General features: G+C 46.5%; 1 protein-coding gene across 1 annotated transcript; it reads left to right on the top strand.

Moving 5' to 3' along the window:
* Positions 1-1,250: 1,250 nt before the first annotated feature.
* LOC136462666 (BOI-related E3 ubiquitin-protein ligase 1-like) lies at positions 1,251-4,334 on the top strand. Its single transcript, XM_066461733.1, has 5 exons — positions 1,251-1,411; positions 1,543-1,669; positions 1,815-1,993; positions 2,417-2,769; positions 3,434-4,334. Exons 3-5 carry the CDS (start codon positions 1,837-1,839, stop codon positions 4,013-4,015), a joined length of 1,092 nt encoding a protein of 363 aa, XP_066317830.1. The 5' UTR covers positions 1,251-1,411; positions 1,543-1,669; positions 1,815-1,836; the 3' UTR covers positions 4,016-4,334.
* Positions 4,335-15,345: the final 11,011 nt, after the last annotated feature.

Raw genomic sequence — 15,345 nt, 5'->3', positions numbered from 1 at the left:
TGACCTCCATCTCTCGCGTCTGTATATATACTGCCACCCTCGGCGCCACTAATAAGCTGCCACTGCCACTGCTAGTGCTAGCTAGTTGCCGCGTGCATGCATGCCGCAGCGCGACTCGCGTGAGCCCCGGCGGTTTATGTGCCGGCCAGCAGGCCGGGCGGCTGGGCGGGCGCCTGCAGTCCAGTGTGCAGTGCAAGCAGGGAGCGATCCGCACGCCGGTATGCGTTGTGTGCTGCAGCAAGCTAAGCAGCCACACGGGAACTGCGTTCTCGCGGCCCGGCGCTTTCCATTCGTCCCCTGGTTTTGTTTCGCTGAAGAGTGACGAACTGACGATGGTTACTCCGTACGTACATTACAGTTTCTCTCAGCCGGTTTTATCCACCACAATCTACAGTATTTTTCTCTCACAATAAAAACAGCTTTAGCCGGCTGAGCCGGCTTATGTATCAGCCATCCTCAACTTCCAACCTGGAACTGGAAGTATTGACTGCAATGCAGTTGCAGCTTCGGATCCAGGAGGAAGCCTCTCCGCGAAACAACTGGCCGGGCCGGCCGCCCTCGACTAGGCTACTCTGCTTCTGCTACTGTTGTTGTTGTTGCTGTTGCTTGTTCATCTTCGTTCACATATGCATCGTGCATCTTCCATCGTCGTCGCCTGCTTGTTTGGCTTCGGGTGGCGGAGTTACGAGCAGGGTTCAAAATTTCGGCCGGATCGGAAATTCGGTTACAAATACTGGTGTTTAGATGTACATCCTAAAATATAGTACATTCTGGTCATTTTTAGATAAAATAAGGGAGAGTGCAATAGACGCATGTACCTCTTACTTAACTTCCTAATATATTGAAATATGATTCTAGTGCGTATAATTAAAGGGTGAACTCGGAGTCTCCTTATACAAAATAATCACGTATTTTTATTTAAATAAACATTATCTTCTTATTTCCCTAATGTACTTTATTTTAGGATAAATTTCAAATGCCGGTACGGAGGGAGTAAGTCTGAAGAAACTAGATTACACTCGTCTATCCAGCACACCAACTGGGCCCAAAAGCATTACAAACTGGGCCCAAAAGCATTACACTCCTTCCTTAGTTGCCCAGCCCAGCCCAGCCCAAGTACCGCCAGAAATAGAAGTTCGTTCGCGGGTGGGCCCAGTGACGTGGCTCGGTGGCGTGCGTGTCAAACCGGTGGAGCCGCTCCTCCTACTCCGCCGCCTCGCTTCGCTATCGGCTATCCCCCCTCTTCTCCTTTCCTCTCCGTGAACTTTTAAATCACGCACACAAGCGACGCCGGAAGGTAATTAAAAACCGGCAATAAATCGCGGAATTCCCAACGCCCCCCCTCACCCTCACCGCGGACTCCCCAATCCAACCCAACCCATCCGCCGGCACCGGCGGCGGCGCGGTTCCGGTGCGTTTCCACCCGTTTCCTGGGGCCCAATCCCACCGTCTCCTCGCCCACCACCCCAAATCGCATTGCGGATTTTCGGTTGCTGGACTTTTTCCCCTCCCCGTGATTTTTTCTGCGCGTTCTTCGATCAGGGGCGCGCGCGATTGGATCGGCGCGGGCTCGGCTTCCCCTTGAGCGGCGCGGATTCGTGCCCGATCGGTGGGCTGCGGCGGCGGCGGAGGCCTCGGGGTGTGATCTGCTGCGTCCGGCTTCCTCTTGGTACGGGGAGGCAGATTTTTTTTTCTCTCTCGAGCGAATCGAATCGACGGTTGCTCGCTCTCCTCTCGTCGACTCGGGATTGAATTCGCGGCAGATGTCTCCCATGTACCCATTCCCTCACATCACAGCTTCTGTTCCTTGGCAGGGAGGGGAGGGGGAGGAGTGGAATGGACGGGGAAGCGTTCCGGGTGGGTGGTGGCCACTTGGCGGCCGCCTACCCCTCCGGCGCCGCCATGGAGGATCCGAATCAGAGCCAGAACCAAAGCCAGCTCCTGTTCAGCGCCAAGTCCGCCGCGCCGCTGCAGCTCTTTGGAAGCACCGCGGGTAAGATGGATAACCTTCCTGCTTATCTCGTTGCCACCGCGGGTAGTTCTGTGTGCCAATATTGCTGCTTTAGTTCTGTGTGTTCCTTGAAAGTTTGTGTGCTAGAATAATGTTCCATTCCACCCACTTACCATTCGGTCATGTGAAATATGTCAGTAACATCTAATTTTTGTCTGCAATGGCAGCAAAATTTAATCTCACAGAAGGGGTCAGAGTCATTTTGACAATTTTAACAATGAAAACACTCAGCTCGCTGGTAGTCATGACATTATCCTGGACCTACCTTGCTTTTTCATGGACCTATACACATTGGCATCCATATTTTCGGTGAAACTAATTAATTGAATTATGCCTTCTTGCCACACTACTGAATTTCTATCCCCTTTTATGCTGACCGATTTTTGTGTTATTATATTAATGCAGTCCCCGCGGTTGGTCCTGCTGGTTATTGTAATTACACTGGAAACACCCACCTTCCTGTTATGAACCAAGCAAGGACTTCAAACATTGACGCAGGGACTGAGAAGCTGCTGAAGCTTCAGATGTCCTTGAACGACTATCATCAACAGAATGCTGATCGGTTAGCGCATGTTGGCAATCCAAGTGCTGTGTCAACTGGTCTGAGGCTGTCTTATGAGGATGATGAGCACAATTCGTCGATCACGTCTGCTAGTGGTAGCATGACCTCGTTGCCTACCACAATGTCTTCTGTTGATGATCTCATGGCTGAACTGGACAAAGAAAACAGAGAGATTAGCTATTGCTTAAGACTTCAGGTAAATATTCAACGCAGCTTCATTCATCGATCAAATCCTGGATATTGTGTTTTATGGGACAACAAGGATGCAATGAACAAATAAATAATTATTTATGAATTTCTTATTTGGTTATTCCATCATGGAAACAGTGGTAGACCTTTATATAGTTTAATATTAATATTTGAATGGTTTAGTTATCTAAATATGCTGTGTCAGAACATTGTCAGATACATTGGCTTGCTGTAGTGCATTGATTCTCCTCCTGCTTTCAGTTTCTACGCAGAACATTCGAATCAGTTATGCATACCATGTTATAACGAGATATATGAGATAGTGCGCTTGGTTCTCTATTTTAGTGTCTATTGTTTTGATCTTGTATGTTACATGGGTCTAACTGTTTGATTTGAAATAATACACCTTTATATAGTTTAATATTAACATTTAAATGGTTTGAGTTATCTAAATATGCTGTGTGAGAACATTGCAAGATACATTTGCTTGCTGTAGCCTGTAGTGCATTGATTCTCCTGCTTTCAAGTTCTTTGCAGAACATCCAAATCAGTTATGCATACCATGTTATCACGATAATATATGAGCTTGGTTCTCTATTTTAGAGTCTACCACTAGTTTGATTTCTTCTTATAACCCCTTTCCACTTCATGGCTCTTATTATTCCCCACAGGCAGAGCAAATCGGCAAGCAGATGAAGGAGGCGAACCAGCGGCGGATGATTTCTTTCCTGGCGAACCTCGAACGAGCGGTGGGGAAGAAGCTGCGGGAGAAGGAACTGGAGGCGGAGGCGATGAACAGGAAGAGCAAGGAGCTGAACGAACAGATCAGGCAAGTCGCCATGGAAGTCCAGTCATGGCAGTCAGCGGCCATGTACAACCAGTCAGTCGCCAACAGCCTGAAGACCAGACTGATGCAAGTGGTGGCGCAGAGCACCAACCTCACCAGAGAAGGCACCGGCGACAGCGAGGAGGCCGACAACGCTGCCTCCAGCCAGAACCCCAACGCCGGAGCTGGAGCCGCCCCTGAGGGCTTCTTCCAGTCTGGCCTCCTTGGCAGCGATGGCGGCAGGGGCACGACGACGACGGCTACCGTCGGGCTGGGGGCTTGCAGGTGGTGTGGCGGTAAGGAGGCGTCGGTGCTGGTGATGCCGTGCCGCCACCTCTGCCTGTGCATCGACTGCGAGAGGGTCTCCGACGTGTGCCCCGTCTGCCGGTTCCCCAAGAGCGGCAGCGTGGAGATCAACATGTCCTGACATGGTCCTATGTAAGGACGCTCGATCGAAATTGGCGGGTAGAGTATACACAGTAACTAGTAGATGGTAAGCGTGTTCGTACAGCGGTGTACATGTCAGCATGTTTTCCCTTTGGCTGAGTTCTGGACCTCAGTTGTCCAGGTGTAAGGTCGGCCCTGTTTGGCTGGTATTAAATCGGCTTCTGCTGATTTGTACGGCTGGTTTGTTGTGCGAGAAAAGTACTGTTTCATAGCTGATTTGTACGAATTAAAGGCAGTCGAATAGCACAAGCAAACAGAGCTGACGGGGTTTTATCAGAAGGTAAAGGAGATCAGGTTTGCGTCTTGCAATCCATGTGCATTCTACAGAACATCCTCATCCTATTGGATCCTTGCGGCTTTGCCAGTAATATAAACGTGTGCTAGGAACTGCACAAATAGTCATGCAGAATATGATGAACATTTTTGGTAGGCCTTGCTAGCACGTCTGAAACGGAAACTGCTATAGCATCGGACAACGATGCCACGCTTATTTTGGTGCTCTATTTTATTTGTATCTACTTTTTCCGGTTTCCGAAAAAGAAGAGTGGAAGGTGATGCGTACCAAACAGTCAGCATTGCAGCAGGAAAAATGTGCGCGTCACGAGCAAGCCCAGCACCACTGCACCAGCGCACAAGCAACGTGCTCTCGCAAGTCAACAATGTGTCGACATGATGCTTTTTTCTCTCTCGAACACACAGAAAAGCTCTGTATCATTGTATTAATAGAAAGATATTGACATGATGCTCAACATAGATACAAGGTTGCTGGCAGAATCATCCCCATCAGGACAGGGGACTCTGCAACTAAAACTAAAGGATGCTCCAAGAGAGGGAACGAAGCAAGGGAAGCGGAATCTGAAGTCGAGAACTGCTGGGCTGCCTGTCCCGAATAAAGAATAGTTTTGACAAAACAAATAAGAAGAAAAATGATTCTTGCTTCGACATAAGAAGAATAGACGTAAGAAAAAAAACAAGCCCTTTTTTGTGCTCAATAAAGAATTAAGACCACAATTCCTTCTAAAAGAACTTGTTCCTTTTAGGTGAGTCCAAACACTCCAGCGTTGGTTGGTGGTCTCATTGTGCCACATCAGATGAGAGCAGTGGCGGAGCCACACCCTTCTGTTGGGGTCAACTGATCCCGACGGTTTTCAAAAATTTATTAGGAAGTCATTATTACTAAGTGTGTTTCTATGGTGTAGATCATAGATGGTAAGGTAGATGTTGTGCTGGCTTCACCCTATGGATAGGAGATGCCATGGAGGGGAGAGATAAAAAGGTTAGTAGTCTACAAAATGACAGTAGTTCTTGCAGAGTCACCGAGAGCCTCGGGAGAGAGAACGTTAGCTTGTGAGAGGGAGAGAAAAGGATTGTTGGCTTGCTGTACTTTTGTCTGAGCGTGGACAGAAACTGTGGTCCAGCACACATAGGTGCCTGCGCTGTGAGCTTGGAAGTTTGGATGTTGTATTGAGTGCATTTTGCTTATGTGTTAAATAGTTAGGCCCTCCGCAACGTGAGAATGAAGCTCAAAAAATTTTGGACCCCACGTCAGATAATTAGCATCGAGCCTGTTTTGCTGCAATGGTCTTGGCTGATAAGCCATGGCTGAAAGTACTGTTGTCAGATTTATTATAGAAAAAAAATATTATTTATTAACTGAAAAAAATATAGCTTATAAATCAAACCAACATGACGATCGCTCCAAGGCCCACTGGTATAGTAAAAAAATGAATTGCTCCGGCGCCGAAGACAGACATGCACTCCACCGCCAGTCCCGACCTGCATCACTGTACGAACTAAAATACTATTTAGGTGGTATTTAAATTCAAAGGCTAAAATTTAGGAGTGTTATATCGAGGTGTCACGTGGGAGTATTTGGATAGTAACAATAAAATAAATTATAGAAGTTCTCAGTACTCCGCGAGACGAACTTATTAAGTCTAATTAATCCATCATTAGAACATGTTAATGTAGCTTTACTATAGCACCACGTTGTCAAATCATGAACTAATTAGACTTAAAAAATTCGTCTCATAAATTAATCGCAATATGTGTAATTAGTTATTTTTTAGTCTATATTTAATACTCTATGTATGTGTCCAAACATCCAATAGATAGAGACTAAATTTTAGGGTGAGAAACTAAACAAGGCCTTAATTCATTTCATTTGGCACCGGTGCTTGTTCTTTCACCGCTCCAAAAATTCTTGACATCACTTCTATTTGGCATCGGTTGTTGTAGTGGTGAAAGTGATGCCTCAAATTTAATTCACGGCATCACTCCATGCCAATACTGTGGAAGGCTTTTATAATAAAAATCTTTTTGGCAACATAACAGATGCCACCGTTTCTCTAACTCTTCACAAACCGCAGTATTTCCGTTTGCTTAAATGAAAATGGGGTTGCCTGCCTCGTGTGCAAGAAAAAGTCGCAATGTGGCCGATGCGTATGCTTGCCGTATGCCAGTGGTGGCCAGCCTGATCTGGGACTCTGAATCCATCCATCGCAGCCAAGGACGCACTTGGAGGCCAGCCGTGGCAATGGCAATGGAGCCACATGGTGGATGATGCGCAATCATGGGCCGCGCATGGCGTTCCCGCGGCCACCTGGTGATCCTTTCACGAAAGAGCATCAGCATTGTCCTAACGAACGATACGAGGTGACATTCAGATGTTTTTGGCTCCTCCTGTCAACCAATTTTTTTCAAAAACTTACGGTTACACTCTTATTACTACATTTACAATGATTTTTTCAGCGTAATTTATGGGACAGAGTGATGTAATTTAGGGATAATCCATTGTTGGGTATCGATATTAGGGATACCCAAAATAAGTAAGATAGCGCCCACGCTGACTTCCCCGGATGGCTCGAGACGTATTAAAAGGTCTCGCCCGATCCCAAGGCCGTGGGATTTGTCTTGCCCGACCTCGAGGCCGCGGACTTTGTCTCACCCGACCCCTTGGGTGCGGGCTCCGTCTCGCCCGACCCCAAGGCCGCGAGTTCCGTCTCGTCCAAGGCCGCGGGCTCCGTCTCGCACAACCTCGAGGCCGTGGGCTCCGTCTCGCCCGACCTCGAGGCCGCGGGCTCCGTCTGGACACGAGTTCCGCTTCGCCTAAGGACACGGGCTCCGTCTCGTCCAACCTCGAGGCCACGGGCTCCGTCTTGCCCGACCTCGAGGCCACGGGCTCCGTCTTGCCCGACCCCAAGGACGTGGTTTCCGTCTCGCCCAAGGTCGCGGGCTCCGTCTCGTCCGACCTCAAGGACGCGAGTTCTGTCTCGTCCAAGGTCGCGGGCTCCGTCTCATCCGACCTCGAGGACGCAGGTTCCGTCTCGTCCGACGGGGACCCATACCGTCGTCAACCACTCCAGGTCCAAGCGTATTGGCCTGAGTCAGAACTCTGACGCTAGGGAAGAGGCTGTCACGCCTCGATGTAACCCGTGGCCATGATGGGCCATACCTGGGGATTCACATCAAGAATAGTGTCCGACGTGCCGGTACTGTTCTACCTAATCCTCGTACGGACGCTGACAGGCGCGTCAGTTCACCACAACGTCTGCCGGGACGGAGTGAACACCATGACCGACAGATGACGCCTGTCCATGGCATCAGTGACGAACAGGGCTGCGACATGGAGCCGTCCCTGATCGGCGGGACCCGCATAAAGGAGAAGAAGGACCCGGCAACCCTAGAAGCCTTCTTCTCTCTCTCTCATTCTTCTCTTTTTCCTCCACTGTAACACACGCTTTTCCTTCGCCTATAAAAGGGGAAGCAGGGCGCCCCATGAAAGGGGAGGTCTGAACACAAGAGCACGACATGAGCACACGGCAGAGCGACAAGCGAGCTCTCAGCACCCGTTCACTCCTTCCACCAGAGACTTGGGATCCTCTTCCTCTCTCGCCTGTTTGTAACTCCTACTGCAAACCAAGTGCCAGTAACACGAGCAGTAGCGAACTGGACGTAGGGACGTTCCACTCGAACCAGTATAAACCCTTGTGTCCTCCGAGCACACCATCCGAGCCAGACGCGCAAATACAAATTTACTCGCCGGTGGTCCAAAAATACCGACAGTTGGTGCCAGGTAGGGGCTTTTTGCGCGTCTCGACGTCCACATCCGGCCTCGGATGGCTAGTCACGACGCCAGCTGGGTCCCGGGTGCGCACGTGCGCTTCGAGAATGTAATACCCAAAAATTTTAGTCTTTTGAAATAAGAAAATTCAATTTAATTAGGTTATTATGTGAGCATTCAAATATAGGAAATTAATAATTTTTGGGAAATTAAAATCAAATATAAGGTTAGTAACCTTTTTATGCATACATGCTGCTGCATATTTATTTTTGTGATGATTGGTCTTGATTCAAAGTTCAATGATTCAAAAACTCTTTGAAAATGAATTTGGAAATATGATTTGGAAAAAGAAAAGGAAATACCTTTCCCTCTCCACCCTTCTTCATTTTCGGCCTGCTGGCCCACTTTCTTCCCCGCGGCCCGCTCGCCCTTCCCCTCTTCCCTTCTTGGGCTGGCCCAGCTCGGCCAGGCAACCGCCGTCGCTCCCCCGGCACAGCTCGGCCGCAACTGCCCGGCCCAGCTCAGCCAGGCGACCATTGCCGCGCGCCTCCACACCGCTCTCTGCCGCTGCCAGCCCGGGCCCGCTAGTCAGTGCTGTCTCCCTCCTCTCGCAACCGCCGCGCGAGTCCAAGCCGCAACCGCCGTTGCTCCTGACGTCGTGGGCACATCGCCCCGCTCCCCGGCCTCATTTAAAGGGTGCCGAACCCCCCGCGCACACCCGTGCTGCCTCCTCGCTCTCTTCTTCACGTTCGCCAGGCGCCGAGGAAGCCACAGCAACAGCCGCAGCGCGCGCCGGGATCTGTCGTCCGTCTCCGCGTGGTCCGCCATCTCCGAGCCGCCATCAACCCCGTTTTTCCCCGCTGTGAGCTTCGCCGTCCTCCCCTGTCTCTCCCAGTGCAGTTTATTTCTTGTTTCGTGGCTTCTAGAGCTCATTTCACGTGCGGCCGTGTGCTCTCGCCGCCGGCCATGGTGACCCCCACGCCGGCCGCAACCTCCGGCCGCCTTATCGGTCTGGCCGAGTTCCCCTGCTCCCCCTCGTTCTCCTGGTGTCCTCTGTTCTTTGAACCGTGGCCCGTGGGCTGAGTTCTACGTGCCCCGGTGACCACCTCGCCGCCGGCCATGGCTAAGCCGCCGCAGCTGCACTGTTCCCTGTCGGCCTCCCTTTCTCTCTCTTCCCCAGACCTAATCCGAGCCGTTCATTTCAAATCCAACGGCCCAGGGTGACCGATACCCTTTCGCCCTGGCAGTTTTGCTTAAGAGACCCTGAGTTTTTCTAAGTCCTAACCCGCAGTCCAAAGCACGTTTCCAGAGTACGCTTTCTCGTTTTGAAGACGTAAAGTATACTGTTTTAGTCCAAAATACGTTTTCAGTATTTATAGAAATGCTACTAGATTTGTTTTGCTCATAAAAACTTCGTTTTAGCTCTGAATTGACCCGTTCAAAATGCGTTAGCTTCATAATTTCATAATCTACGTGTTAGTACTACTGTTAATCAAGTTTGCAACTTTTAAATTTCATGGTTAGGTTTAATTAAATAAAGTGCTATAGGAAACCCCGTTTAATTCATAACTTTCGCGTTTTAGCTCCGATTTTCGTGAACTTCGCGTTGATGTGATTGTAGCGAGATGTAGATTCTTTTCATAAACATTTTATCTTGTTTTCTATACTACTAGTGTACTATTCTAACTGTAGGATTGTTTGATTTGCATGAATGTTCCTGGAATGTTGTGTGTTGCTGTGTTGGTCGTGTTCAGACGGTGAGGAGAACGTTGGAGATCAAGAGTTCTTTGACGACCAGCAGGACCAACAGGAGTTTGTGAACCAAGGCAAGTATAGCATGGGCCTACCTTGATGTCCTATTCACTTTAATCATTCACTCATGTGCATGTGTCTAAATTTGATAACCTTAAGGACATCCTAGTTATTTGATGACATGTTCCCTTGACTCCTTTAGGTTAGTTGCATATGGGTAGATTGCTAGTGCTCTAACTGAACATGGTCTATACAATGGTTAATGGTTCTATGGAACTAAAGGTAAAACATGCTTTATAACAACTGATCCATAGGGCGAAGGAGCAAATGACTTTCAATCATGTTGCTCTCGGCCCTCCATAAGGACTTATCTGTCGGCAAAAGCTGGGACTGATAGTGTAACCGTGAGAGTCATATGGCTCTGACTTTAGCTCAGTAATAGGACCTTTTCTAGCTTGTTAGAGGTTACCTTTATGGCGTAAAAGGGGCTTGCCACATTGGGTATAGGGCTGCCTCTGTTCCTATGTGTATAGCCACGATAGATTTGTGCCATAGAAAAGGGGGGTTCCTACATCTACCTGTCGAGAAAACCTAGCGGCCCTAACTTGTTAGAGAAACCTATAAAATGGCTTCATAGTGTATCCTGCTGTGGCAGAACCTCCTAAATTATAGGACCCACATGCACCTGTCACTGTCCAACGACCTCTGACGACTATGCATATGTTCCTAGTAACTTAAGAAGACTGTCGGGTGTCCCCGTGGAACCCCGAATCATCCACGATTTCCGAGCAGGATCCCATTACAGAGTCATTGCAGTATTACAACAGTTTATTCAAATAGATACATCAGAGTAATATAGCGGAAGTCTTATAATAACTTAGTTTACAAAACAGTAGTTTCAAACCTTATAAACTAAGTTCGATTAATATTCCAAACCGTAGTAGTGGAGTGGCATTATAACATAATACAAAACACGCAATTAAACTGCCCTGCCCAAGGGCCACAAATTTACTTATCATCATCGGATCGAACAACTGTCATGCAACACGGCCCAAAACAGACCTGCTCATGAGGCTCACCTGCAACAAGGGTCAACGAACCCTGAGTACAAAAGTACTCAACAAGACTTAACCGAAATAAAAATTGATAGAACTCAGGAATGCAGGCTCAGAGATTCAAGGTATGGCTTTAGCAATAATCAAAGTTCTTTTGCGTAAAAGCTCTTTAACGAAATTCTTTATTTTAACATGTAAAACTTTATAAGATCATATACAAAGCTGACACGATCCGTATTGAGATCATGAAACTTCATAACCAACACCTTCACAGACCATCCTCAAGTTCCAGTTATTTATTACTACGATGATGAATAGTGAGTTGAGTCTCCATAACCGAGGAGCAACGACGATTCGAACCGATTAAACCCAGCTGGGGATTCCAGACCACACGACATATGCAGGTCCCCGACTCACATATATCAACCTACCCTCGGATCCTCTAAAACAAGAACAGGTCCGCGCCACCCGAGAATACAGTACTCCACCAATCCAGCCCATTGCCACATGGGTACACGCTATTCCCGCCATCTCTCCACTCCCAGTGCGCGAGTAGCCATTCTCATAATAGAATCACCAAGTTAAGGCTTACCGGAGTATGTGGTTAGTACTACAAATTCTCACCTCATGCAATTCAACAACGGTACGGGCCTTAATCGACACAGGCGGAAAGAACCCGCTCACAAGACATTACCAGGTCTTGTGGCTCACACACACCAAGTCCGCCCGGTCTAGATTTATTACTCCAAATTCCCATATCACATGATAACATAAGTAACCAAAGTTCCATTAAAAACTCGCAGGTGACAGGTAATCACCCGACCTTTATTTATCTAAGCATGACTAAGCATAACTAGCCATATACGAATTAAAACGGTTAACAAGGTAGATAAGGAAAACAAGGTTGGTCATGCACCAATTAGGTTTTCACTTAACTCCTAATCACTTAATGCAGTATATGAAAGCAAAAGCGAAATCAATTTGTAAAACACAAGGTAGGGTTTAAATGCATCCGGGGCTTGCCTTCGTTGACAGAAAAGTCCGGTTCCTGAGTCGTTCCACAATTATCCAATCTGACCTCAACAGGCGGACCAACTTCTTCTACAGCTTGATTAACTACCACATGTTCACCTTCGTTCACTACACGTAATAACAATGCCATGCTTAACATGATGCGAGATATAAAACATGATGCTTGATGATGGATACAAAATTAACAACTTGAATACAACTTTCCTTCGCGGTACAGTTGCAAGCCAACAAAACCAACTTGCAATTCTACCATTAAGGATCACACAACTAACTATAGAGAGCAAGCACATCAAGCATGACACAAGTTTAACAAGGTCACAAGTATCATAACTTGACCATCAACAAGGGCATAAGCTATACTTAGCAACACATGGAGTAAACAACCACAACTAGCATATGTCTATTCCTAGACTGGAAACAACAGCTTCATGTTTGGATCGTAATTAGAGTTATACAAATCCAATAGCCATGCAATAAGACATTCTGGAAAGCTTATAAAATTTTCTACAATTCATATTTAATCATCTTAGCATCATTCTCAAATTAACTAAGTCAAATATACCCATTTACAGAAATTGGTCCACAATTGACAGAGAGCAGTCAATTCTGGAACTCAACTTTAAACAGGCATAACTCACAAACTACTTAGCCAAATGACACCAAATTTTAACAGCAGATAGATACATGAATTATCTACAACTTTTGTATAAACAAGTTTCACAACAAAGCACATTATCATGAAGAACTTTGCTAAGTTCCCAGATCTGTCTAAAACATGAACAGAAACTGATATGCCACTTAAAACAGTTACAAATGGAGTTATACATGTCCAATAAATGTGGTTCTAGACTTTTTAGAAAGCTTAGAAAATTCTAAACAACTTTGTTTTAAACACCTAAAACTAATTCTACTAGTAAGAAGGCCCCATAGTAAGAACAAGGAAACCCTGTCTGGGTTTGGGCAGAAACAACCACAGAGATTTAAGCAAGTATAACTCACGATCTACTTAACCACAAATCATGATATTTAACTTTTTGGAAAGCTTAATAAAAGTACTACAACTCATGTATTTTCATCAAGTCATGATTCATAGCTTAACTGAGCCAATTAATTCAAACATGCAGAACTATTCAGAGCAGGAGCAAAGCAATACAGGGCATTTGTTATTTTTATAACTCTTAAAATATAAATCCTAAACTCCTGAAATTTTTACCAGACAACAACAATCACCTTATGAGCATCCCATAAAAATTTCACATTTATTTGAGCAAAATAACTACAGTTATGAAAAAGACAAGACACAACTAGGATTACAAACCTAACTGCATAGATTGATTTTTACAGCAAAAACTTTAAACTAAATCATGACATATTACAGATCTAGTACATAGAGAATTTCACAAGGATTCCAAAAAGTCCTCATTTGCTATTTTACGAATCTCCTATGAATTACTATGAATTTTCAAAGTTCCAGCCGATTTCAAAGCAAACAGGTCCAAAAGGCACTATTCATATGAGTCTGCGGTTCACAGAAAAGCCCCTCACAAATCTCGAATTTGAAGACGAAGTCCCTGGTCGCGAATTGAAAACAGAGGACGCCGGAGAAGCTTGATTTCCGGCCGGCGAAGACTCGTCAGTGGCAATTGGAGCGGTGGTCGAGCGACGGGGTGGCGAGGCGAACCGGAGGGTGTCCGCAGCATGGCCAGAGGTGGCCTGTGGCCTGCTGGCCACGCGAGCAGGCGGGACGCCGGCGATTGCTCCGGCGGCAATGGCACTACGGCGGCCGTGGTGACTGGAAAATGGGCGCGGGAGGGGCGGCAAATGACGGCGAAGGTGGTGGTGCACTCGGTAGGATTGGAGAAGGCTCGGAGGTGGAAGAACGACAGCGGCGAAGGAGGCTCGGCCATGGCGGCGGCGTCGGGAAAACAGAGAGGAGGAGAAAAAGAAACGAACGGCGACAGCCAATCTATAAAGGACGGCCAAGAAGCAAGAGGAAGCCACGCTGCGGCCTTGTCCACGCCAGCACGACACCGAAACTGGACACGAACGCGCCTGGAAGACGATCGAAGCTCGCCGTCGGTGAGTTGGCTTCCGCGGGTACTGTTCACCGATATTACAGAACTGCCACTCGCCAAATTTCCCAAATTACTCCCAAATTTTCATAACAACTCAAAAATCTCCAAAAATAAAAGTTGCTCAAAATTTAAAGTTCTACAACTTTGCTTTTATAACCATTCCCTAATTCGGTCTACATTTTGAAATGCAAGTTTGAATTAAAAAGGGAATATTTAAAGAATCACGCCTTTTCAAATTACTTTAAATTTTATAAAACAACTTTGAAAACTCCAAAAACAAACTTTTTATAACTCGACAAGCTCTACACTTTTGCTTTTAGGCTCCACCCAAAAATGTACTTCGATTTTGAATTAGGTTTTCCGGGGTCAAACTTATTACTGGAAATCAGGGTTTTCGGAAATTCAAATCAATACACGATTTCGAACTTGATTCAAACAATACAATTCAACACATACAACATAAAGGTAAACTTGTTTTAGTGTATGCATATCAAAATTCACAAAGCTTCTTAATCACTATTATTGACATTATTTTATGTAACATATAAAACACTTCATAAAATAACATTTGCATACTATAATATAAACATGAAATGCATCAACGACTTGATACTTGATGATTATGCATAATGATGACATGATCACCTTCTTAATTATTTTTTTTTAACATCCGGGATGTTACACCTGCCCGCTCACCTAGTTGCCCTAACTTGTTAGAGAAATCTATTATATAAAATTATTGATTTTAATTCTATCTCACTTTCAATCTATAGATGTCTCATAACCCGAAGACCGCCCACCTCAGCACTGCAGGCTACCATGCCTTGTTCACCCCACGTGCTCCATAGGCGGAGAAGGAGATTGTGATCATCTCCGATGATGAGGAGATGGCTACCCCAACACCTGCACCTGCTCCTACTCTAGCGGATGCACCTGTCTATCCTGCTGTAGCTACACCCGAGGAGTCATCAGCTACTTTACCTACACCTATGCCATCCCCAGCTGTCCCTATGGTGGATGAGTTGATAGGCTGGAAGTGCAAGTACTACTTCAAGCTAGCCCCAGAGATGGCCTACTACCACACCCTCCTTACTCATGTGCTGGATGTTTACTATCCTGATCTGCATGCCTCCATCAGCTATCATTGTGCAGAGTACCAGCATTCTTTGGAGGCAACCTTTTAGAAGGTAGAGCTGGTTGTCACTGCTTGGAATGACATAAAGAATGGACATGAGGTGGAGACTGTCCACCGTGCCACTGCTAGGTGGGTCCATGCATTGGATGGCATGGAAGATGCAGCGCGGGACGCCTACATCTACTACCATAGCCGTCG

This window comes from Miscanthus floridulus, chromosome 7 (assembly GCF_019320115.1).
Source record: "Miscanthus floridulus cultivar M001 chromosome 7, ASM1932011v1, whole genome shotgun sequence".
NCBI classification, from domain to species: Eukaryota; Viridiplantae; Streptophyta; class Magnoliopsida; order Poales; family Poaceae; genus Miscanthus; species Miscanthus floridulus.
This window is presented reverse-complemented; position numbering and strand designations above follow the sequence as displayed.

What these genes read in the sequence shown, in the direction of transcription:
- LOC136462666 (XM_066461733.1), top strand. Translation starts at nt 1,837, where the DNA reads ATGGACGGGGAAGCGTTCCGGGTGGGTGGTGGCCACTTGGCGGCCGCC. An exon ending in GCTCTTTGGAAGCACCGCGG is followed by an intron (nt 1,994 to 2,416) that starts GTAAGATGGATA and finishes ATATTAATGCAG; the next exon opens with TCCCCGCGGTTGGTCCTGCT. An exon ending in GCTATTGCTTAAGACTTCAG is followed by an intron (nt 2,770 to 3,433) that starts GTAAATATTCAA and finishes TATTCCCCACAG; the next exon opens with GCAGAGCAAATCGGCAAGCA.